The 25,897-nt window shown below is 42.3% G+C and overlaps 1 protein-coding gene across 3 annotated transcripts; it reads right to left on the bottom strand.

Moving 5' to 3' along the window:
* Window positions 1-262: 262 nt before the first annotated feature.
* Window positions 263-21,655, bottom strand: LOC102079499 (butyrophilin-like protein 1). Of its 3 annotated transcripts, XM_005456447.4 has the most exons (7): window positions 20,277-21,647; window positions 19,302-19,307; window positions 18,905-19,244; window positions 16,652-16,687; window positions 11,977-12,258; window positions 8,064-8,183; window positions 263-845 (listed from the first exon to the last, which is right to left on the bottom strand). In XM_005456447.4, the coding sequence occupies exons 1-7, from the start codon at window positions 20,358-20,360 to the stop codon at window positions 703-705; spliced, it is 1,011 nt and encodes a 336-aa protein (XP_005456504.1). In that variant the 5' UTR covers window positions 20,361-21,647; the 3' UTR covers window positions 263-702. The 3 variants fall into 3 exon arrangements, with proteins under 3 accessions (XP_005456504.1, XP_025760459.1, XP_005456505.1); XM_025904674.1 differs by lacking the exon at window positions 16,652-16,687 and having other exon boundaries at window positions 20,277-21,655; XM_005456448.4 differs by lacking the exon at window positions 19,302-19,307 and having other exon boundaries at window positions 701-845; window positions 18,905-19,243; window positions 20,279-21,637.
* Between the last annotated feature and the right edge of the window lie 4,242 nt (window positions 21,656-25,897).

Here is a 25,897-nt window from a genome sequence, read left to right as displayed (position 1 = left end):
GTGAACGCTCAAAGCGGCCGCATGCGCAAAAGAAGACGTCACACACAACTCGCTCTGTTTGTTTGACTGATGGCCCTTAACATAAAGACTTCGGACTTCACGTTTCCCAATTTTTGCTAAGTTATTTTGTTATTTACATAATAATGTAGAACCTAATAATGATCCTTATTGCTGTTTTAGAGGAGCGGTGCTTCAAAGGATAGTTGCAGATTTCTGTCAGAATCTGTAGAAAATACAGTACAAATAAAATGTTTCTCCAACGTTGTCTTCCCAACAGTTTCACTAAAATCTACACGGAATGGCCAGGAAGCGTTCGCGATGTCTTCTCCGGCGCTGATAATTGGCGTCTGTCTTGTGTCATATACAGGTCGCATAGGGGCAAAAAAATCCGATTTGATGCACTTTCACCTGCAGTGTGAACGTAGCCTTAGTCTTAAAGGTATCAACATTATTAGTTTCCCTTTGCAGTTCTCCAAAAGCATAGCATAACACAATCCTTCAAGGATTACAGATATTTAAAAAAAAAAATTCTGATGCCAGCAACAGGTTAGACTTCAGAGGGTGAACTGTGCTGGACATTTGATCTGAGACAGCTTCATCAGATTGTTTTTAGGGGTTTCACTTTAATCAACGTAACAAGCTAATCCACTCTTTTTTAAATTACACACACACACACACACACACAGATAACTTTTATGTGTTTCAGTAGTTTGCCCATGAACAGTGTGAAGTAGCTGGGGAACAAACCACTGAACCGTTCCTTAGAACTTGTAATTCTTCTGGGCCTGTCTCAGAATCTGGTGCTGGTGGATCTTCTGAGGATTTGTTTGCACTCCCAGGGCAGCCTGAAAACACATTTTCATTAAGTTAACTTTTAGATATCTTACAAAAATTATTTGCTATTCCAAAAACATTTTAATCTCATTCTAGTTCAACACACACAGACAGAAACTGACTCAAAGTCTGTATCTGAGGTTAGGGTGGCTCAGTGATTTATTTGCAGGAATCAAAGAAAACCTGTAGCTAAACCCATAAAATTAAAAAGTTATTGAAGCAGAATAAATACAAAAAGAGCAGAAAGCATCACTCTAAGATCAGATTAGAATACTTTAAAAACCACATACGAGGGCAATCCCAAAAGTACGATCTCGAAAACAGTGGTGACGTAGAGAAACTGTACAGCTGTTGGCCACATTGTTGTAGTTGGTGCTTCCTCCACTCCCAAATAAGCATGAGCGGCTTTGCTGGGAAGCAGACCAGGAGTGACATGTTTAGCCGCATGTTCTCCTTAAATTGCTGGCTGTCTGAGTGGTGTCCCAGAAACGATATGGGCTTCATAGATAATTGGTAAACCTTCTGGAGGAAACCTGGTCTTGTTAGGAGAGACGGCATCCATCCCACTTTGGATGGAGCAGCTCTCATTTCTAGAAATATGGACCAATTTATTAAACCCCCCAAAATATGACTATCCAGAGTTGGGACCAGGGAGCAGAGTTGCAGTCTTACACGCCTCTCTGCAACTTCTCTCCTCCTGCTACCCCCCCAAAAACCCATCTCCATTGAGACTGTGTCAGCTCCCAAACAGACAAAAAACAAACTAAAAAACAACAATAAACAATTTAAACATAAAAAATCAAAAAGAAAGAACAATACAGTATCCACATCTGAACCAAAGAGTAAAACAGTGAAATGTGGATTATTAAATATTAGGTCTCTCTCCTCCAAGTCTCTGTTAGTACATGACTTAATAATTGATCAACAAATCGATTTACTCTGCCTTACAGAAACCTGGTTGCAGCAGGATGATTATGTTAGTTTAAATGAATCAACACCCCCGAGTCATTCTAACTACCAGAAACCTCGAAGCACAGGCCGAGGGGGCGGTGTGGCAGCAATTTTTCACACCAGCCTATTAATTAACGAAAGACCAAGACAGACTTTTAATTCATTTGAAAGCCTGATGCTTAGCCTCGTCCACCCCAGCTGTAAAACTCAGAAACCAGTCTTACTTGTTATCATCTATCGTCCACCTGGGCCTTACACAGAGTTTCTCTCTGATTTCTCAGACTTTTTATCTGATTTAGTGCTCAGCTCAGATAAAATAATTATTGTGGGTGATTTTAACATCCATGTAGATGCTAAAAATGACAGCCTCAACATGGCATTTAATCTGTTATTAGACTCAATTGGCTTCTCTCAAAATGTAAAAGAACCCACCCACCACTTTAATCACACTCTAGATCTTGTTTTAACATATGGCATAGAAACTGAACATGTAACAGTATTTCCTGAAAACCCTCTGCTGTCTGATCATTTCCTGATAACATTCACATTTACAATAATTGATTACACAGCAGTGGAGAATAGACTTTATCAAAGTAGATGTCTTTCTGAAAGCGCTGTAACTAAGTTTAAGAATAGTTTTCATGTAAAAATAGTTTGCTGCTTTATAAGAAAGCCCTCTGCAAAGCCAGAACATCTTACTATTCGTCACTGATTGAAGAAAATAAGAACAACCCCAGGTTTCTCTTCAGCACTGTAGCCAGGCTGACAAAAAGTCAGAGCTCTTTTGAGCCAACCATCCCTTTAACGTTAACTAGTAATGACTTCATGAACTTCTTCACAAATAAAATTTTAATCATCAAAATTGCTCAAAATGATCCCACAGATGTAATATTATCTACAGCTACTTTTAGTACCATTGATATTCATTTAGACTCTTTTTCTCCAATTGATCTTTCTGAGTTAACTTCAATAATTACTTCCTCCAAACCATCAACGTGTCTTTTAGACCCCATTCCTACAAAACTGCTCAAAGAAGTCCTGCCATTAATTAATTCTTCGATCTTAAATATGATCAACCTATCTCTAATAATCGGCTATGTACCACAGGCCTTCAAGCTGGCTGTAGTTAAACCTTTACTTAAAAAGCCATCTCTAGACCCAGCTGTTTTAGCTCATCTCTGTGCTTGTCCTGCTAGACCTCAGTGTAGCGTTCGATACTGTCAACCATAATATCCTATTAGAGCGATTAGAACATGCTGTAGGTATTACAGGTACTGTGCTGCAGTGGTTTGTATCATATCTATCTAATAGACTCCAATTTGTACATGTAAATGGAGAGTCCTCTTTACACACTAAGGTCAGTTATGGTGTTCCTCAGGGTTCAGTGCTAGGACCAATTCTATTTACATTATACATGCTTCCCTTAGGCAGCATCATTAGAAGACATAGCATAAATTTTCACTGCTATGCAGATGACACGCAGCTCTATCTGTCCATGAAGCCAGGTAACACACACCAATTAGTTAAACTGCAGGAATGTCTTAAAGACATAAAGACCTGGATGGCCGCTAACTTTCTGCTTCTTAATTCAGATCAAACTGAGGTTATTGTATTCGGCCCTGAAAATCTTAGAAATATGGTATCTAACCAGATTCTTACTCTGGATGGCATTACCTTGGCCTCCAGTAAGGCTGTGAGGAACCTTGGAGTCATGTTTGACCAGGACATGTCCTTCAATGCACATATTAAACAAATATGTAAGACTGCTTTCTTCCATTTGCGCAACATCTCTAAAATTAGAAATATCCTGTCTCAGAGTGATGCTGAAAAACTAGTTCATGCATTTATTACTTCCAGGCTGGACTACTGTAATTCATTATTATCAGGATGTCCTAAAAACTCGCTGAGAAGCCTTCAGCTAATCCAAAATGCTGCAGCAAGGGTACTGACAGGGACTAGAAAGAGAGAGCATATTTCTCCTGTTTTGGCTTCCCTTCATTGGCTTCCTGTTAAATCCAGAATTCAAAATCCTGCTCCTCACATACAAGGTCTTAAATAATGAGGTCCCATCTTATCTTAATGACCTTGTAGTACCATATCACCCTATTAGAGCACTTCGCTCTCGTTCTGCAGGCCTACTTGTTGTTCCTAGAGTATTTAAAAGTAGAATGGGAGGCAGAGCCTTCAGTTTTCAGGCCTCTTTTCTGTGGAACCAGCTTCCAGTTTGGTGTGGTGGTGTGGAGAGCTTACAGCCGGTTGTTTGGCATGAATTTCAGTACGAAGGAGCGGGAGACCGTCAATTCCCCAAGGGTCATGAAGGTTGAGGAAAAGATCGGCGGATTACTCTGGATGCTCACTGCATTTTAGTTCTTGAGGTTTCCCAAAGCACCATCCACAGGATTTTAACAGACAAGTTGCAATATCGGAAGGTGAGATGAGAGATGATGAGATATAATCACCTCCTTCCTGAACTCTTTGCAGCATCTCCAAAAGTTGATTCTGTTCATCTGGACGTAGCGTTTTCAGTGGGAGAAATGTTTCGTCACTCATCCAAGTGACTTCTTCAGTCTCAGCTGACTGCAGGTTTCCCCAACCTCATAAACAGTACATTTGCATAATGACTGAAACCAGCCCACTGAGGAACAATGGGCTAGGAGGTCAGTTCATTCATCATAATTATGAGATAGCCTTTATTTGTCAGTTGCAGGTCTTTTGCCCACAACTGAGATGACAGACCTCGCCGACCGTACATACAATACAAACATCACATTGGGGAGACAGGTCAGGCCAGGTAGCAAGGAAAAAAACATCGAAATGTGTAACACAAAAGGATAATACAGGAATGCACAGATATCAACACAAATAACACAATAAACACAGACAAGCAACATGGGAAAGTGTTCCAGTGCGTACATCTGATCTGGGACCGCTGTAATCTTCGACTGCGCCTCCAACTGACCAGATGTCCACATCATGGGGGAGGCAAGCGTTGGAGGTGGCTTTGGGTAGGGAGGGTGATGCGCCAGTGAGTGCTTATCAGTATCAGTATATGTATGTGTATGTGTGTCCATAGTTCAGCTGAGACAGTGTCCTTCGCCCTGCCAGGCTAAGTAAACAGTCTTCCAGCCAACCCAGGTGGCCTTGTATGGAATGGGAAGGAACAGACTCAACACAGTCGTTATCAGGGAGTTTTTGTTCAGCTCCAGCCTTGAGACAGCAGCTGGCGCCGAAGGGGTAGCTGCATTGGGATGGTGATTTTTCTTTTGCAAACAACTCATGAGAATTTCAAGCTGTTTTTAGCTAGAGATGGACCGATCCGATATTGACCTAAATTACTGAATCGGATATCGGCGAGAAATAAAAAATGTAATCTGATCCATTAAATATAAAAAAAACACCTCACAAAACTTGTGACACGGCATAACTCGGCTCATAACCGTAGCACGTCGGAGCAGTGTGCTCACATGATAGAGCGGCTGCGTGTATTTGTAGCCTCGCTACCAAACCAGCATTTCATCTCCAAGGAAGTTATCCCAGAGAGAAGTAAAGCAAGTGTGTAAGTTCATCTCTGAATGTTTGTAAAGCATTCCCACGTTAAGCTTAACAACCGATATATGGAGCGACTGCCTCTCTCTCTCTCCCTCTCCTGCCGCTACTTCATGAAACTGCTTAATGATCAGCTGATCGGCTTTTCTGTCGTGAGTCCGTCTCTCTTCTTTGTTTTTGGCCCACTTTGCACCAGAAAGAGGAAACCAGCGGCTGAACAACAGCAGCACGTTTAACATTGATAAGCTGTCGTTAGAATTTATTTAATATTACTTTCTACACCAGGATCCTTTTCTACGTAGCTGACGGCTGGTAACTGTGCAGGGGCGGATCTAGCAAAGTTTAGCCAGGGGGGCCGATAGGGCATGAACAGGGAAAAGGGGGCACAAAGACATACTTTTCTTTCTTATTCTCATTTAAAATATCTAGCTTTTAATAAATAATTATCTGAATCTTACACCCAAAGTTTTAATCTGATGTAAAATGTATAGAAGTCCATTACTGTATATAGTAACTGTTAAGTCTAATATACTAGTACTTTGTCCTTTGGGAAAGTACCATCTGTGAATTCTGCAATTCTGTAGAAGAAAGATGTTGAATCTATTTAATTATTCTTGAAAAATAATTTATTTCTGTGCGTTTTTTTTCACCCCGCATCAAATTAAAGTTGATTACATCAATTAAGCATCATCTGGTGGAGGGTGGGGGGTGGTTCCCTATTTTTTTTTGCTGGGAGTTTGCAACCCTGTTAGTTAGGTTGCTTAATATTTCTGCTAAGTAATCTTTAAAATACCAGAATAGGGAGGATGGAGTAGGTGTAAGTTTATTAGATTGGTCAGTGTTGCTGAACTATGAAATATTTTGGGTGCAGTGTATTTTTTACATACAGGTATAACAGAATAGCTTTAGTGTTGTTGTTTATTTAAACTTGAGTATGAACTTATACAAAATGCAGCAAGATATTAAAAAAACAGTTTTATTGATTAAAAAACACACTATATCGGATTCATATCGGTATCGGCAGATATCCAAATTTATGATATTGGTATCAGTATCGGACATAAAAAAGTGGTATCGTGCCATCTCTATTTTTAGCACTCCGACACTGGTCTCTCAATTTCCCTTTGAATGGCTCCGAGCTTCTCCATGATGTTATTAGCCGTCGATCCCGTGATCTTGTCACTCTGTTGCTCACAGAGCAGATTCTGAGACCTCACGACCGCAGCCAACTGATCCGAGATGTAATTCAGCTTCCGCCCAGAGTTGTTGTTTTGGGTGGATTCTTTCCTGATGAAATCCAATATACGCTCAGAGGTGTTAGTTTGAGCATTCACCGCAGTCGTAAGCGCCTCCAAGCTCTTAACCATGCTGCATTCAGTGAGCCCTTTCTGAGAAGCCGCACCTCGTCCAATCGTTTCAATTCCAGCGGGCAGCCTTGTGGGGGTTTGAACAGCCGGTTCCGCTTTCTTAATTCTCCAATAAGCCAGGGCCAAGCCAGCTCCGATCAGCAAGAACCCTGTTATCATGGTTCAGAATAGGTAGATATCTTCAGCGTCCTCGATCGACAGTCCCGCCAGGCACACGATCCTCCATTTCTGCCACCCGTCCATCGTGTATCCGGCAGGGAAAGTCCCTCCAGGGCACTCTGGCTCTCCCAAGCCCAGACTTCTCGTTGAGAAAATGGTGTCAATAGCGTTCAGAGACCAGTTGATCAAATCCATAATTCTCTTTTAGGTTTTAGACACAGACTGTGAGAGATTGTTCCAGGGAAAGTAATACAAAAACACGAGACAAGACAAGGACATAAGGGAGAGGAGTAAAAGTGCGTCCGCCTCCTCCGAGAGCCAAAGAGAAATCGAGGTGTGTGCAACACGGGTACCACGGAGGCTGACAGAAGACCATGGCAATGAGTTGATTCTTCCCGTGAATTTCTTCGCCGCTGTGCAAATGAAAAGGACATTTTCTTGGACTCGATTGTCATTGGTGACAAAACCAGGGGGTTCCACTTTGCACCTGAGACCATACAACAATCATGCAAGTGGTGTGAAAATTCGAACAAACACAGTCTGCTGACAAAGTCATGGCAACTGTGTTTTGGGACCGAAAGGGGGTATTGTTGGTCGACTTTCTGCCTGCTGGGACCAGAATAGATGCTGACAGGTACTGTGAAATACTGAAAAAAACTCAGAAGGGCAATACAGAACCGGAGAGGAGGAACGTTAAGCAAGGGTGTAAGCATTTTCCACGACAACGCTTTTCCACAAGTTGCCCGTCAAACCGTCACTGTCCTGCAAAACTTTGGTTGGAACCTCATCACCCACCCTATAGCCCAGACTTGGCACCGAGTGACTACCACCTGCTCCCCAAATTCCCCAAGAACATTTGCCCGGAAGGTGATTCTGCTCTGACGAAGAGGTGAAAGCTTCATGAAGGACATGACAGCGAGCTGGTATGACATGGGCATTCTAAAACTGCCACAGCGTCTACAAAAATGCATCGACCGAAATGGTGATTATGTAGAAAAATAAATAATTCTTCAACCCTTCAAATTATGTAAATATTATGGAAAATAAATGGTTGTTTGTATTTCTAAAACAATAGGAGACTTTACTTTTGGGATTGCCCTCCTAATAATACAATTAATAATACAATATTAATGTTACAATTCATTTATATATTTAACATATTGGTCGCTTTACACAGCATATTATTAAATAATTACTTTAACTTACCTCTGTTACAGCGTATTGAGATAGTCCCTGTGGCCACAAGCGCAGCCAGATTTAAAGCAAAACTTAGCATTCCGATTAAACATCCAGCCAGCCATCCAGTGATAACTTGTCCACATGTGCCTGAAAGACATCACAAAAACCTTGTGTGATGCAGAGAATGTATTTAAATCATGTAATTAATTGAATAAACCTCAAAAGAAACGCTCCTAAAAGCTTTGAAACTTTAAATCCAATGAACACAACCAAACACTGAGGAGATTCTCACCTGACAAATTGATCTTTTGATCAATCTGTGTCATACACACTAATATTTTGTGAACCTGCCTTTAGCTTTGACTTAGCACTGAAACACAGCATATTTTCATTGAGCTTATGCAATGTCACGGCATGTACATCATGTGAGGTAAATCCCCTGTTGAGTTTGTAAGTTTGCTCAATAAACAGTGTCTAAACTTTATGGTTGTTTCATTTTATTGACCCCCTGCAACACATGAGTTACTACATGGTGGAGAAACCTTTGCTAGCAAGCACAATATTAAGACATTTCTCATAGTTTGTCGTCATGTTTGCACACATCTCAGGAGGTATTTTGGCCCGCTCCTTTTTACAAAAACTCTAAATCCTTCAGGTTTCTTCACTTTCACGTAGCATCTCCATGCTTGAGCTCCCTCCTCAGATTATCTAAAGAATTGATGTCTGAAGACTGGACAGGTCACTCCACAATCTTAATTTTCCTTTTCTTTAGCTACTCTTTTGTTGTCTTGGTGATACGTTTTGGGACATTGTCATCCATCTACTACTCATCTTCGATGTTCTTGCTGAAGAAGAGAGTACTGTGCTTCAACATAATGTTACCGTATTGTGTGTGTATAACCTCTTTTTCAGTTTTGTGGATATTATACATGGTTATGCTGGAAATGCCTTTTGGTTCAACTGTCAGCAAGGAATTTGCATTTGCACTGTTAAATTTTTATATAGCTTTAATGCACATAAAAAACAGCTGCTTGTTTAAGTGAAAATACATTGATGGGGTATTTTTTGCACTAAAAAAAGTTGTGGAGTTGTAAAGTATTTTGTCTCACATCAATTATATCGTCAATTATATTGTTATCGCAAATTTTCAAATATATGTCATGATAAATATTTTTGGAATAAAATGACCATTGTTTGCCTTTGGCCTGGAGCTCCATGCAAGACCTTGCCCTGTTCTACCCCATGAGGTAAGATCTTGCATGGAGCTCCAGGCCAAAAGGCAAACAATGGTCATTTTATTCCATTTCCAAAAAACTGCACCAACAGTTGTCAGGTTCTCACCGAGCTTCTTCCTGATGGTCTTGTAGCCCACTGCCACCTAGTGCCTGTCTACAATGGTATCTTTTGATAGCTCTTTAGTCATGTTTATGGTGGTGGAGAGATCAGAATGGAAGAAACCGATTCTCTGGACAGGTGTGCTTTATACACATAATGAGTCAAGATCAGGAGTATCTGTGATTGACTGATGTAATCTGTGTCTCAAATGGCCATAGAGCTGGTCTGGAGGAACAAGAATTCTGGTTGGTATTCCAATGATATTCAAAATCAATTCATGACTTTCATGTAATGATGTACGAACCAAAAATAAAATTCACATAGATTCCACTGAATGTCGTAGCAAATATGGAGGAAAAGCACAGCTTTAAAATTAGCTTGAAGTTTAGCTGAATTAGTTTTTAACAATTCACTTACAACTATGACACCGTAGTTGTAAGTTTCTTGTTCGCATGGCCGCCATCTTGGCACAGTGTTTACTGTGATTGCTTTGCAAGGGCCAGCAGCAGCAGAGTTGGAATGGTTTATGCCCCAGTGTCTAAATAAATGGCGCAGCGGTCCGAGCCACAAATTGAATGCCTGTGTCCGACTGGTCTCTCTACTGTGCACCCCAATCCAACACAAGATCATACAACGCAGTCCGGGGTGTAGGGAGGCCCCTGCACTGGTTAAGGTTTGACAAACAAGTCTAAGTCTGCAGCTTCACCTCCTCAGCTCAGGCCTGAAAACCTGTTTGGCTATTCTGCTCTTGATTTCACTCTTTATTAGCTCAGATTAGTTCTCCACACTCTGGACTCTGTTCAGCTCAGCTGCATTTTCCTCAATGCTCTGCAAAGCCACCAAGCCACCCGTTCTTCGCACATTCAGTCACACCTGCTCTGGCTCTGCTCAAATTTCATCCTCAGCTTGACAGTAATTATTCATCTTTTATTTAACTACAGTCCCATATGTCTGTGAAGGTTCTCAGTCATCCAGGTCATCGTAGTCAAAGGAGTTTGCAAAGAAAAGCGTTTGGACTTCTTTAAGTTGCTTGAAGACGTTTCACCTCTCATCCGAGAAGCTTCTTCAGTTCTAAGGTCAAATGGCCGAGAGTCCCAGATTTAAACCCAGTGGGAGTATCCCCCCCCAAAGAGGGACAAAGGACCCCCTGATGATCCTCTACCTAATCACATGAGCCAAGGTGTGAAAGCGGGTGTGGGTCCCAATCAGCCAAGGTTTAAATCTGGGACTCTCCACCATTTGACCTTAGAACTGAAAAAGCTTCTCGGATGAGAGGTGAAACGTCTTCAAGCAACTTAAAGAAGTCCAGACGCTTTTCTTTGCAAACTCCTTTGACTACAGTCCCATATATGTTCATTTATCAAACTCTGGCTCACGTTATAGCAGCCTTCAATGTCTGTAAACAATAATGTTGCTAGGCAACTGAGCATGCCGCATTAATAGTTTTACATTAATTTCTATGGGGTAAAAATGTCGTCCTCGGCAGTTCTAGGTAAATGCGGTCGTGTGTGTTTTTTCTTTTTAATCCCACACAGCGAATAATTCAATATTTGAGGAATAAGCACATTAAGGTTTTAATTTAACAGAGTCACACAATGTCGTGATGCATTCTCAATCATCCAGGAAAGTAAATCTCCAAAAGTTTTATCTGTTCATCTGGACGTAGCGTTTTGTGGGAGAAACGTTTCGTCACTCATCCAAGTGACTTCTTCAGTCTCAGCTGACTGCAGATTTCCCCAATCTTATAAACAGTACATTTGCATAATGACTGAAACCAGCCCACTGAAGGAACAATGGGCTGGGAGGTCAGTTCCTTAATCATAATTATGCAAATTCTCATGACCATTGGAGAAACTGGGGAGCCAATGGCACACCCATGTTTCTGCCTGTAGAACTGACCCTTGGCTCTGAGTAAATGTGGTTATCCCAGCTGGACTTTTGTCAAAGCGGGAAAGACACCTAAAGAAAGCTCCAGCCGATCCAGGAGAGAAGGACAACCGCTGCCTAAGAGAAAACCTGTAGTGATCCCATATGTGTCAGGAGTATCAGAGCAATTGAGACGCATTTACAGCCAGTTGTTTGGCATCTAAACACCGGGTCTCTGTGGCTTTTAAACCCCAAAACACGCTGCGCCAAAAACTGGTCCACCCCAAGGATCGGGTCCCCCAACACAAACAGAGTAACATAGTGCACGCTGTTAAGTGCCAGGAGGATTGCCAGCCCATTGTTCCTTCAGTGGGCTGGTTTCAGTCATTATGCAAATGTACTGTTTATAAGATTTGGGGAAACCTGCAGTCAGCTGAGACTGAAGAAGTCACTTGGATGAGTGACGAAACGTTTCTCCCACAAAACGCTACGTCCAGATGAACAGAATCAACTTTTGGAGAGTTAGACAATATTTAAAATTCCAAAAGGGTCAAATCAAAGCCCTTATCAATTCTGATGTTAAAAAAGGAACATCAAATAAATATTTGCTGCGGTTCAGTAAAAGTTCTCCAAGTAGACAAACCTACAAGTTACTTAGAAAGTAGCTTCTTCCAAGCATTCTGTCAGAAACAACAATTACAGGTATTTGTTCTACAAAATGCCAAAAAACAAATCTTACCACAGAAAGCGACGTAGAGCTCATGCTTAGTCACATGACTGATCTCCTCCTGTGTGGCTACACAGAGGAAGATGTTGCTGTTTGTCCTGGTCACCGTGGTGAAGAGGGTGATGTCATAGCGCTCTCCTGTCTGTGACACCTGCTCCTCAGCAGGAAGGATGTTTCCATTGCTGTCCCTCCACTCTACTTTAGGCTTTGGAAAAGCACCTCTGACCTCACACTTCAGCCGCGCCTGGTCCTTGGTGGTTTTCAGGATCTGAACAAGTGGCTTCGGAGCTGCACCTGTGAACACAGTGTGGCTGTGTCAATCACTTGATCAGTCTTTTCACCTCTTTTAATGTCTCAGAAAGAATAAAGAATCAGTACTGCAACGCTGAATACTGCAAAGAAATGTTTGTATTTGTTAAGCTAAATTACAATGTGAATAACAAATTAATGTGTCACTGCTTTCAATTAATTTTAATATATAAAAAAATGTGTGATCTCTTCTGAAGAAAAACTACAATTATGGTAATTGGTCTTTAAACTGACTGATTCATTAAACATATGTTAGGAAACAAGTCGATCCCAGCACCTTACAAAGTCCTTATAAAAAGAAAAACTAACAGCGATGTGGGTTCACAGAGGGCTTAGACATAAACGACATTAGCACATAAGCTATGGTTAGCTTAACATAGCAGCTACAGGATCTTCTTTCTTTTGCTCTCAGTGAAGGTGGTCGCACTTTTTCTCCTCTCCTCTCCCTTATCTTCCCTGCTTAGCTTCTTATGTCCTTGTCTAGTCTCGTGCCTTTTTTACTTTTCCCTGGAACACTCTCTCACAGTCTGTGTCTAAAACCTAAAAGACAAATAATGGATTTGATCAACTGGTCTCTGAATGTAATTGACACGCTCTTCTCAACGAGAAGCCCCGGCTCGGGACAGCCAGAGTGCCCTGGAGGTACTTTCCCTGCCGGATACACGATGGACGGGTGGCAGAAATGGAGGATCGTGTGCCTGGCGGGACTGTCGATCGAGGACGCTGAAGATATCTACCTATTCGGAACCATGATAACAGGGTTCTTGCTGATCGGAGCTGGCTTGGCCCTGGCTTATTGGAGAATTAAGAGAGCGGAACCGGCTGTTCAAACCCCCACAAGGCTGCCCGCTGGAATTGAAACGATGGGACGAGGCGCGACTTCTCAGAAAGGGCTCACTGAGTGCAGCATGGTTAAGATCTTGGAAAAGCTCACCACGGCTGCCGTGAATACTCAGAATAAGACCTCTGAGCGTACATCGGATTACATCAAGAAGTTCACTCAGAATAACACCTCTGAGCGAAAGTTGGATCATATCTTGGAGCAGCTCACTGCGGTCGTGAGGTCTCAGAATCTGCTCTTTAAGCACAAGAATGACAACATCACGGAGCGCAAGTTTGACAACATCATGGAGAAGCTCGCGGCTCTCCAACGGGAGATTGAGAGACCAGTGTCGGTGTGTTAACGTACAACTTTGAAATTCTCATGAGTTGTTCGCATTAAAAGAAAAACCACCATCATAACTCGGCTATCCCTTAGGCGCCAGCTGCGGTCTCAAGGCTGGAGCCGAACAAAGACTCCCTGATAACGACTGTGTTTAGACTGTTCTTCCCATTCTATGCAAGGCCACCTGGGTTGGCTGGAAGACTGTTTACTTAGCCTGGCAGGGCGAAGGACACTGTCTCAGCTGAACTCTGGACACACACACACACACACACACACACACACACACACACAAACACACTGATACACACTCATTCCCCCTCCCTTTCCAAACGCCTTCGATGCTTGTTCCCTCCCGGAGAAGATGGCGGTCGACTGGACCAGCGCAGACATGCTGCAGGACCAGATACGCTGTCTACACCAGCTCTCTCTTACCCTTTACCCGTCCCTGTTGCCTGTCTTGTGTTTCTATAGTGTACTGATAGTCATGTGCTTTTGTGCTGAGGTGTTTTTTTCTGTTATCAAACTATTCTCCCAGTAGGAGCTCAGTCTGAATGGAGCTTTTCTTTCTCCTCCTCTCACCTCATGTTATGTATTTTCATTGTTTTTTTCCTATCAGCCTACCTCTCTGACATGTCTCCCCAATGTGTTGTTTGTGTAAGTTTGGTCAGAAGGTTCCTTTGTAAGTGTGCATGCGCCATTAGCATGCTGCCTGCTGTAACCCTAATTTCCTTTGGGATTAATAAAGTATTCTGATTCTGAAACAAACACTTCTCACACTCAAACTCTGACTTTCTGCAACACAGGAGCTCTTGAGCCTGTTCAAAATGCTTAAATGTACAGTTTGTCTGTGTGTGTGTGTGTGTGTGTGTGTGTGTGTGTGTGTGTGTGTGTTCTTTAGAAAATCTTCAGCTTGTTTTGATAGAAAGGGTTGAGACAATAGATGTAGTTTCATTTTTAGGTTTTTGGGGGGTTGATCGCAGTAAAATATCCAGTAATACATGTAATGGCACAAGCCGCTGCAGTGTTCTCCTGAATGATAGGTGTGAACACTCAGACAATATCGTCACATAAGCGCTGATATCGGAGGAGAAATCGTCAAAATCAGAAGCCAAGACTTTGTCGAGGGTGTTGTGCAAAGTTTTTTCCACAAACTCAAGTTTTCAAACTGTTCCAACGACTCCATTTATGTTTCCTTATATCTCTGAGCTTCTGTGCTGGAACATCATTAAAAAAGCAGGAAAAACAAAACCGTACAGACGTGTGATGGTTCACTGCAGCGGCTGTGGCAACAACTTATTAAGTTGGAAAATCATGAGGTGCATGACCAGCGGACGCACCACAAAGATTGTGTTGTGTGACACATGATGTGATGTGAAAATCAGTGCACAACACAACTGACACGTCGAGCATAACCAGCATAACTTAGCTATACAGCATGTACCTGACACCAGTACCTGCACTGCCATCTTTAAATCCACATCACAGTTATACTAATTGTCAGGCTTATAATATATTTGCTGCTCTCAGGTGTTTATAGTAGTGCTGGGCGATATGGAAAAAATATTTATCACGATATGAAATATTTTATATCACAATAACGATATATCTCGATATACAACCTGACCTGTGGTCATCTAGAAAGTGCGCAGTCTGTAAACAGCAAGTGCCGAGGGTGCAGTCTTTGTTTTGAGTTACCGTAAAGTATGTCGCAAATCCGGGTGCACGTACAGCAGCACCAGCTCGCAAACCACGAGACGGAGTTTCTTTGCGAAAAATATCATTTTTTTTATACTTTATTTTTACTTGCATAAAGTTAAGAGCATGTATAGTGAGAAGACAACACTAATATATTTTCCACAGGCTATTTAACCCTTTAAGACATACCATAGAACCAAGTCCGCCAGAGCTTATCTTTATGCTTTTACATGCTGTAGTGCCAACTGTGGGAGCATGTCAAGTTTCCATACATCAATACAACCGTTATAGCCCAAATTTTAATAATATGTATGCATTAAGTCCATAGTAACTACATAAATTGCAAAAACTTGTAGTGCAATAAACTACAAAAAAAACTGAAAATCGTTTTTGTTTTGTTTTTTACATATATTTCTAGTTAAAAAAAATGTAAGAGGTGTATCCCTCAAAACTGTAAATACAAAAATTTCCAACCATGAGAAATTTATTTTGAGTGTCTTCACATTTTTATTTTTGAGATACACTAATTTTTATATACTACAGGAAAAATGAAAATAAATATTATAATGCATCAAAATAAACTAATTCCAACAGTGTAATTTGAGTTCTAAGCATCCCAGAAATGATACAGAAAAGCATAAAGTAAAACATGACTTTTAAAAACACCAACATAGGCTTATAAGGCCCTTTCGGGAAAATGACGTCACTTCCGGTTTCGGGCAGGTAATGGCGGACATGTGATAGTTCGCGCTGACGTATATGCCAACGTAGGAAGTGTTATGAACATCGGCAAAGCGTGTTTGTGGAATATTATGTTTTTGTAGCTGCAGTGCTTTTTATGCAATTTTTGCAAAGCTATATGTGGAAGGAAACTGTGACCTAGGACAAGCTAATGGCATACGATGTAAGTACAACTCCTCCGGTTTCACATGCAAAAAAAAAAATATTGCACTACCTTACGTGGTTCCAGTTCTACAGGGATTTAAAAATAGTTAGGCAAAACACAGTGTGCCTGCTCCAACCGGTTGTAAAGGGTTAATTATATATTTTATGTAATAATTTATAAAATTTGGGTTAGTACGATATAAACGATAGAAGACAAATGGCACGGTAGACACTTTTCTATCGTCCACACGATATATATCGTCATGTTGCCCAGCACTAGTTTATAGTGCAGGAGAGTCACATGTGCGTCAGCTTAAAGATGATGTGCAAATGCAGCAACAGAATGATGATATACCATTTATGTGCGTCACAACACTTTCAGCAACAGCCTATTCACATTTTTAAAAAAGGTCGGGTGCTGTGTCGGTCTTCAAGGCGACAACAATAAACAGTGATACTGAAGTCAGGTTCAGGACAGATTTCTCCTTATCTGTCATTACTGACAGAACCACAGATTTCAGTGATATCTTAATAAATTGTTTATGGCAAGTTTAAACATGTTTGATAGATGCTGAGGCTAACAGATGTGTAGCTACACAACTTACAGCTGTAGATATCAGCATCATTACTCACCAGGAATTTTTCCAGATCTGTCTCTCATTACAGGCTCTGCAAGACAAATAACAGGCACTTGACTATGGGCTCAAATTGTGGTCATAAATATTTTGTACTTTGTACTGAGTTTTGTAACCTTGTGAGCTAAACTATGTGAACATTTTATGTTTGTGCATCTACAGATGAGAATTTGTGTGTGTAAAAAAGATTTGTTTGTAAAAAATATTTACACGAGTTACACATTTTTTGTTAAGGTCTGGTTACAGATACAAAGCAAAATACTACGAGTAAAACTCTGTGCTACATTTGTGATTAACATGACATTGACCAATCAAGAAAAATCGGGTCAAAATTTGTACTTGTAAGTTGAAATCCACACAGCCAGGGAACCTGAGTGCAGAGTTTTACACAGGGCTCTAGACTAACCTTTTGTCACAGTTGCACTCTTGCACCAGCACAAAAATTAGGCGCACCCAAATTTTTCAACCGCATTGCTTAAAACCGCAGTTTTACATGCTCACTTTTTTGGGGGGAAATTGCTGTCCATAAGGACAGTATTACTTTGTAAATGATTAACTAACAATCTTGTCAACACAAAGTTCTTTATTTGGAGCACAGTTCTGCAAGAAAGATAAGTTACTGAAAAAGTGTTTGTGCTTAAAGTGTTTTGGCACTCTTTGTCAATATTGTAGAAAATGTTCAACTTAATCATCATCTCGGCTCCTCTGACGACCTGTTTGCTGCTGCTGCCTGCAGTGGGGAGAGGGGACACTTGGGCAGTGCATTTATCGCAGCATATAATGTGTTTTCTGGATACACAGCTGCTTTTTCAGCATTCAAAGATTGATGGCACCGTGTCAGAGCTGGCTATGAATTTCAGACGGATCAGGCCTTAACTTAACAAAAAAGTTATCAATAGTTCTTTTCATCTTTTCTTATTACCCACAGCTACATCCACTTCTGTCAGGCCTAGGCCGCTCACTAGGGCTGACTATCATCACTGATTTCTATAATTGATTCGATTCAATTTTGCCTCAGACAGTCAGAAATATTATAATTCTGATGATTTATTAGTACTGATACTTGTGAGACTTTATCAAAGTTGTGAGCATCACAGCAGATGCCTTTGTGTCAAAGTAACTGAGGATAAAACACAGAAGAACATGAAGGTGATTTTCTGGCCTGGCTTTTTATAGCAGATAACCTTGAAAAGATTCTGCAATTTTGCATAATTTTAAAAAGTATAAATTTCATCAGTATTGAACAGCAGAAATTAGGCTTTGTTGTCCAAGGACATTTACGTGAAAAAAAAAGAAAGAAAAAAAGACAGCGGCCGACAGCGCTGTAAACAACGGTAGACTGGTGGGTAATAAGCAAATGAATAATGCAGAAAACAGAGATTTGAGCTGTGCATGAAGTGGGATGTTATTGTGGTGGAAACAAAACAGCAAAATAAGACATTTATCAAATGTGAATCATAGTTTGGATCTTCTTTTGCTGCTGGTTCAGTGAATTTTGGTTGGAGAGAGACAAACTCTGCAGCTCAGAATCAAGTGCAAGAAAGACGTAACCATTGCGCGGACCCGACGCATCAGAATCAGTGAGCTGTCGGCTTTCAGCCCCGACGGCGTGTCCGTGTACGTGCTGTCGGGTGAGAAAGCTGAAAAAGAGAAAGCTGATTCTGATGCGTCGGGTCCGCTCTGTGTTTACTTCTTTGTGCAGAATCCGTGTACCTGCTCTCATTTGTGGTTTGATGGTTTTAGACATACTTTTATGAGCTTTAACCTGAGATTCTGGCGTTTCTGGCAAAATACATTTATATTTAAAAGTCGATTCAGGATTTAATGAATCGATATCGCTTTATTCAAGCTACTCACCTCTCTCGCTGTGGCTGATTTTTAGCTCAAGAGCCTCATGATTAAAAGTAGATTCTTAATCCAAACTTAACCATTGACTGTTTGATCGACTTGAATTTATGATCCTAAAGCAGAGACCCTTTTTGCACTGTTAGCCTTTATTTCCAATTCACATGTAATCTAAGTCTACATGCAAATTTGAATTTGTAATGAAATTGTTGCTGCGTTTGCACACACTGTTTAATAAAAGTACAGTTAAGCAAATGTTAGTGTATAAGAAGTGAATTTGTATTTTGTTTTTCCACATACTGTACAACTGAGTGTGGACAAAACAACATCAACATTTAAAAAAAAAATTAAAATATGAGTTTTTAGAGGGGTTTTTTTCCAGATGCATTAAAACTTAAATACTCACCAACAACAAGTTCAATGCTGAATGTTTGTTTTTGCTGCAGACGTGGAAAATCACAGGTGTAGACTCCACTGTCATTCACCACGGTGTTTTTGATCATGATGGAGGCGTTACCAAACTGCAGCTCTAGTGGAAAATGTGAGACCCGTCCACTGAAGTGCTCGTCTTGACCTGGAAGGCCATTATAGTAATGAAGGCCTCCATCGTACCTGAACACCTCCTGTTTATTTGGATCAACTTTCCTCCAGTTAAACAGCTTTTGTACAATGTTCTCCTTGGTGCTGAGTGAGCAAGGCAGGATGGCGTCACTTCGTTCTAGTACAACCACTTTGATTCGTGAACCTGAAGGACAAAACATTTTTTAATCATAATGCGGACCAAATGGGAATAGTGAGCAATGGGGTTCCATTGCGCTGTAAAAACAGGTTACATGTATGTTAAACAATAGCCTGGCTGCTGGCTATTATTTTTTAGAATAATTATAATAAAGTACATTTAAGCAAATGTTAGCCAAGAAAGTTCTCCACAAGACAACAATGAGACCATATTTAAAGCTTACTTTCAGAGTAGTTTAACATTTGTTAAATTTTTATTCCATTTACAGAAACATTTGACCGTCCTTTTCTAGAGGTTTAGATAAAAATAGAATTACTGACTTGCCGTTGCACTCCTGAAAAGTGTTTCATAAGAACTTTACAGTGAAGATGATTTCAGAACTTTTAGGTATAAAAATGCCGTAATACTACTGTATTACTGTTTTGGATCACTCTCTCTTATCTCATCTCACTACAGTCAAAGTGGCTTTCAGCTGTAAATGCAACCTGTTGCATGTGTGAAGGTGATTAGTTATGTTGTTATAATCTAAGTAAGGAGGCTTAGAAAGGACTCCTCTCTTCAAAATATTTCTTAGCCAGCTTAGAAGCTACACCACACAGAATACACCTGAATGAGATGAAGACAGGTGTGAACAGTGCAGGTGCAAGGAGGAGAGGTAGTGAAAGTAGAGTTTAAAGACTTTGGGTCAACCATCCAAATGCAATTGACAGTGCAGGCGGCTTTTTATCTTAGTTAACTTTATTAATTAACTAAAACTGGATGATGATGACGTTTAGCGAGGCTTTAAATCTTTTGTAAGCAAAATGTGTCCTTTAAGGTTGAGTTTTTAGTGACACAATAAGTATAAGAAAGCCACTTATATAAAAATGTAAAGTTTAAATTTTATACAAATATATTTGCACAAGTAGTTCAGTAAGACATGAAGCATGTTGTCAGACCCAGCATTCATACTACTTAGCTAAGGTGGCTAAGGTGGTATGAATGCTGGGTCTGACTACGAACTTATATCCGTAAACTAAAAATTAGCATTAGCATCCTTACCTTCAGCTGATGCAGATAGTATCAGAACGTCGAGACACAACAACAAACACTCTGATGCTGACAACATCTTTAAAAGATTCATTGTCCGACAGGTCTCTTAACGTTAGCGCTTATGGCTACAGAAGCTATCCTCCGCCTTAGCTATCAGGCTGAAGTCAAAATGACTGTGGATGATTTTGGAACTCCCGACAAACAATCCCAATATAGAAAAAGTTAGTAGACTACAAGTTAAACGGATTTATACAGCTGTAGGGCGTAAATTGTGCCAAAACAAAAACTTCGTGTTTGTTTACGATTTCCGGTTGTATTGCTTCTTCTTCTTCTTCTTCTTCATCTTCTTCTTCTGTATAGGTCTATTAGTGGTTGGCAAACAGCAAAATGGTGCATTACCGCCACCAACTGGTGTGGAGTGTGGACCGAAATGACAAAAAATAAAATAAAATAAAATAAAATATTCACATTCTCCCGAACAAATGGGTCTGCCTTAAAAACCAAAATACAGCCTGATAGCTTTCACTTATAGAGCTCATGCGAAATAAATCAAACAAGTCCAACTCCACTTTCATATCGTCCAGCTTTTTGATCAGTTGTCTCCTTTCCATATCATACTTCTGACAATGCAATAAAACATGTTCTATTGTTTCCTGTTCTCTACTGCAGTCACACTCCCCTGTACAGTGTTTACCTATTAAAAATAATGTGCTATTTAAGCCAGTGTGTCCAAATCTCAGTCGAGATATAATCGTCTCCTCTCTCCTGTTTCGTCCAGTACTTCTCATGTCCCCCACTTTCCTTTGGATGTTGTACAACCATCGCCCTTTCCTCTTCTCCTCCCATTGCTTTTGCCACCTTTCCTTCATTTTGTGTCGTATTCTGCCCTTGAGCTCCGTCCTACTCACACTAATAACCTTATCTACCATCGGTCTTCTTGTTGCGACTTTTGCTGTCCTAGCTGCCATTTCATTTCCTTTAACTCCATGATGCGCTGGTACCCATAAGAATGTGACCACAAGCCCCATCATAACAATTCTGAACAATGTTTGCTGGATCTCTATCAGAATGTCAGGTCTGCAGTCTGAGTAACTGTCCTGCAGGCTGGCCAGTGATGAGCTCGAGTCTGAACATACCACAGATCTCAGTGGTTTCGTTTCCTCAATCCACTGGACTGCTAACAATATGGAAACCATTTCACCCGTGTACACTGACAAATCGTCACTGATCCTTTTCCCCACCTTGATATTAAATTCAGGAACTATAAAGGCTATCCCACTTTGGTTGGCTGTATTCTTTGATACATCTGTGTAGATTTTGACATAACTATAATACTGATTAATATATTACTGCACTGTAAGCGAATTTAAGACCATGTTCTTGTAAACTTGACCAGTAATTCAATGTCAGTTGCTCTCTTCTTATTTGTAACGGCATTTCCCCCGATTCAACCTGTAGTGCTGCTGCAGATGTTGTTTTGAATGCACCTGAGCAAAGTCTTAACGCTTGATATTGGATACTATCTAACCTACGAAGACTTGTACTGGCAGCAGAATTATATACTATACACCAATAATCCAATACTGACCTAATCAACCCAGTATATAGAGCTTTTAAAGATTTCCTATCTTTAACTGGTATGGAGTATATACTGGAACACCCCCCCCCCCCCCCCCCCAAATCCTTTCTAACAATTTTGACTCTTTCAAAGACTGAAATAAGGCCTGATAACTTCCAGATTCATTTTGCAATAAATCAATAAGATCCAGTTTCATTTTTATATTACTGAGGTTTTGGATCAATTGTCTCCTCCACCTGATACTTCTGACAGTGCAATATAACATGTTCTATCATTTCTTCTTCTCCACAGTAATCACATTTCCCTGTATTATGTTTCCCTATCATGAATAGTGTAGTGTTCAAACCAGTATGTCCAAACCTCATTCTTTTTCCTTTTTTCCCACCTGTCCCGTTTGGATCTTTTGCCATCAGAATTATTGTCTAAAGGCGAAGAAAGATGCCCAACGGATTTACTTTACCAAAATGGACCATCCCGGCCTTGCCGTATTGGTCTATTTGATCCACCTTTGCTTTTATTGTTTATTTTATTTTCACTTGCTAAACACAGGACAGACATGACTGGGGGAAAGAAAAGGGAGAAAGAAAGAGAGGTAGGGAAAGAAACACAGCGGAGAAGAGGGACGGCAAAAACCAACAAAACAAACAGACAAAAAATACATATCAATCACCTGATCACCTGTTCAGAAAGAAAAAAGAGAAAACAAGCAAAATAAGAGAGCAATAACAACATCATTGGGATGAACTATGTGAATAGTAAATACTAAATATTGAATATTATTGTGCAGCACGTAAGATCAACAGCGCACAGTGTGCTTAGAGGTAGGAGCCAAAAAGAGTGTAGTTTGTGTGTGTGAGCACCCGTGTGTACACCTGTGAGCATGAGCGCGATTGATTTTTTAAAAGGTTCCTTCATGTAATGATCTGCTAGAGGGTGTGGGGGGGGCACAGCCCCGTCCTCCAGGGCATGAAGCAGGTATGGAGGAGATCCAGGCTCCAGACAGCCAGAGGTCCTTAGAGCACAAGAGACCAAGGAAAGAGCTGAAGAGAGCCCCAGATGAGGGGTCACTCAGCAGCTGCGGAGCAGAAGCCAGGGGGGTTGCAGTGACTTGCCTGTGAGCTCCGCCGGCAGCCAGCTGTCCCAGAGTGACCGAACCCCAGGCCGAGAGGCTTAGGGTACCCCACCCCTGAAGGAGCCCAAGCGAGCCCCAGGCTTTAGGCCCTGACAAGCAAGAGTGAGCCGGTGTGTACCTGGACGTCCATCCCCGGAAACCAAGAACCACCAGTGCACTGATGTCTGGGGCGTCCGCCACTGGCAGGGGAGTGGTGGGGGAGATAGGCCCTCTAAGGTATGGAGGCCTGAAATGTCCCCAGAGAGGTGGCGTATGATACCCGAACTGACATATAGACACAGACATACAGGCACACACAGATACAAACATCCATTCCCACCCTCATGCTCTCATAGGCAATTACTCCACACTCACCCAACGTGGAGACAGACATAAAGAGACGCTGTACACACAATCACACTCCCCAAGCGTAAGCCCCAGGTCTAGGTACCCTTGCCCCTAGAGGGGGAAACTGAGTTGGACGGCAGGGTGGGCTGCTTTTAACCATGTAAAGCACTTTGTGCTACATTGCTGTATGAAAAGTGCTTTATAAATAAAGATTGATTGATTGATTGAAACTTTACCCAGACCCAGGTAGTGTTACCGTCTTCCCTGGGGTGGAGAGAAGCAGACTGCCCCGACTCCAATTTGGATTGCTTCACCCAATCACACAGGCCTTTCTCCGGAACACACCACACCTTTTCCAAGCTACTACTGCTTCGCTGCCCGACTCACCGGAGGTCGTTATGTCCTGCTCGTCAGTCCAGCCTCCAGAAAAACAGCGGTGCTCACACCGCAGATGCTCCTCGCCACAGTCAATCCCCAGGATTCCTGAGCAGCCGACTGTGGTGAGTGAAACGGACAATTTTCCTATTTCGGACTGTGAGACTGTTTTTTCCTGGGCTGTGTTTTGTGCGGCAGATACCAATAAGAACTGCTTATCAGCCGTCCAGCAGCCTTCGGCTCAGCTCCCAGTGTCGGCCGCAACGCCACCACCTGTCACACCTCCACCACAATCTGGCCCGCTACCTGTAGCCCAGTCTTCAGCCCCCTCTGCCACTCAGCCGCTACCACAACCAGAATCACTACAACCTTTGTTGCAGTCCATAACTCAGTCAGTAGCTCAGTTGGTAGCGCAGTCATTAGCTTTGTCATCAGTTCAGGCTCCAGTGTCACCCTCTCACCTTCTCAGTTGCCACTAGGTCAGTCTCCAGTGTCCCCGCTACCTGTGGCTCAGTCTCCAGTGTCTCTTGTGGCTCTGTCTCCTGTAGCGCGGTCACCTGTTCAACAGCTCCTAGCGCTGTCTCCTGTGTTGCAGCTAGCTGGGTCTACTATTCAGTCTTCAATTCTATCGGCCACTTTGCCATTTGTTATCTCTATGCAGGGAGAAAATCTAATTTCAACCCAGGGTGCTTCTCACGATTTAGCTGCTTTTGGCACAGTTATTAACTCCAGGGCTTCCCCAGAGGCTAGGTCTCAGCCCCCGCAGATTCTTGACCCCTGAAGGTTAGGCAGCCCCCTGAGAACTGCACCGTGTTAGCCTAGGCAGAGCCAATGCCCTGAGCAGATTCAATCTCCTTTGTGTGACGACTCCATGCCTGCTGGCTTTGTGTTAGCCTCCGCTGGAGGGTTTGAGGGGCCCGTCCGGCCTTCGTCTTCAGTCTCCGCTGGAGGGTCCAAGGGGCCTGTCCGGCCTTCGTGTGTCTCCGCTGGAGGGTCCCAGGGACTGCTTCAGCCGTCTGTCTCCACTGGAAGGTGGAGGGTCCGAGGAATCTATCCAGCCTGCAGCACCACCACCTGCAGCTCCCACACCGTTGCCTGCAGCGCGTCGTTGCCTGCAGCGCGTCGTTGCCTGCAGCACCTCCTCGGCTGCAGACCAACTCTGTCACTGCCGCCGCTGCCTTCCGCGTGGTTGGCCCCCGGATTTATTCCACTGGTGCTGCTACCGCTGCTTTTTGCACGGTCGGTCTGAAGAAATGAACTGATTTGAACTTCTGTGCTGCTGGCCTCCCAGTCGGCCCCCTGAACTGCCCTGTTTTGGACTCCTGTGTTGCCATCCTCCGGGTCGGCCTCTTGACCTGTTTGTGATCTGCTTCCAATGCTTCAGTTTTTTGTTTGTGGTTGTTTTGTTTTCAGCCTCCTGTCTCCTATGCCCTGATTACTGCTTTGTGTGTTTAAGACCTGTGTGTTCTCCTGCCTGTTGCTAGTTCGTCTGTGTTATTTGGTGTTTTCTGGTCTGTGTATCTCCCTCCGTCGTCTCAGGTTGTCTCTGCCTGCATCTCTGTTTTTGGTTTGTTTCTGTAAGTTTTCCCAGTTTTAGGTTTTTGCTTAGTTTCCATGCTCACCCTCGCAATTTCTGTTTGTATCATCATCAATAAACTCACTTGCATCAGAGCTGCCTGCATAAAGGGTCCTTGAATAATTCCACACAGCTTGCCCCACAAACCGTGACAATATGTATGTGTTATGAGAGTGTAAGTAATGTGAATGTCTAAGTTGTGGGATAAAATTGAGGCACAGGCAGCCAGAAGGGGACAGAGGGGGGGATGCCTGCGCTGCACCCTGGTGACACACCTTCACCCCGAGGCCCTACTTGTGTTGTTGAGTGTGGTGGAACGGGAAGAGGGAGGCTGTTGGAGATGGAGAGTGAAGGAAGGGAGGGGCAAGTGACCCCTCCCTGGGGCCAGCTCCCCCACTGACCCCGGGAGGCAACCCCATACTCTGCAACCCACCAGGGCAAGGGTGCCCAGGACCATCCGGACTGGGGCCCAGTTCAGCAGCGCCGCACGGCCACACAGAGCCCGGGACAGCCCACCCGCACCCGACCCCACCATAGAGAAAATGCACCCACCCCGTCATCCTCTCATCTTCCAGACTACACAACACATTAGACACCCAGGCTAAGTTCTTCCTCCACCTCTCCTGTATCTCTCCCCCA

This window comes from Oreochromis niloticus, unplaced genomic scaffold, assembly GCF_001858045.2.
Source record: "Oreochromis niloticus isolate F11D_XX unplaced genomic scaffold, O_niloticus_UMD_NMBU tig00003224_pilon, whole genome shotgun sequence".
NCBI lineage: Eukaryota > Metazoa > Chordata > Actinopteri > Cichliformes > Cichlidae > Oreochromis > Oreochromis niloticus.
Note: the sequence above shows the minus strand (reverse complement) of the source record. Positions and strands in the feature narration are given on the sequence as shown.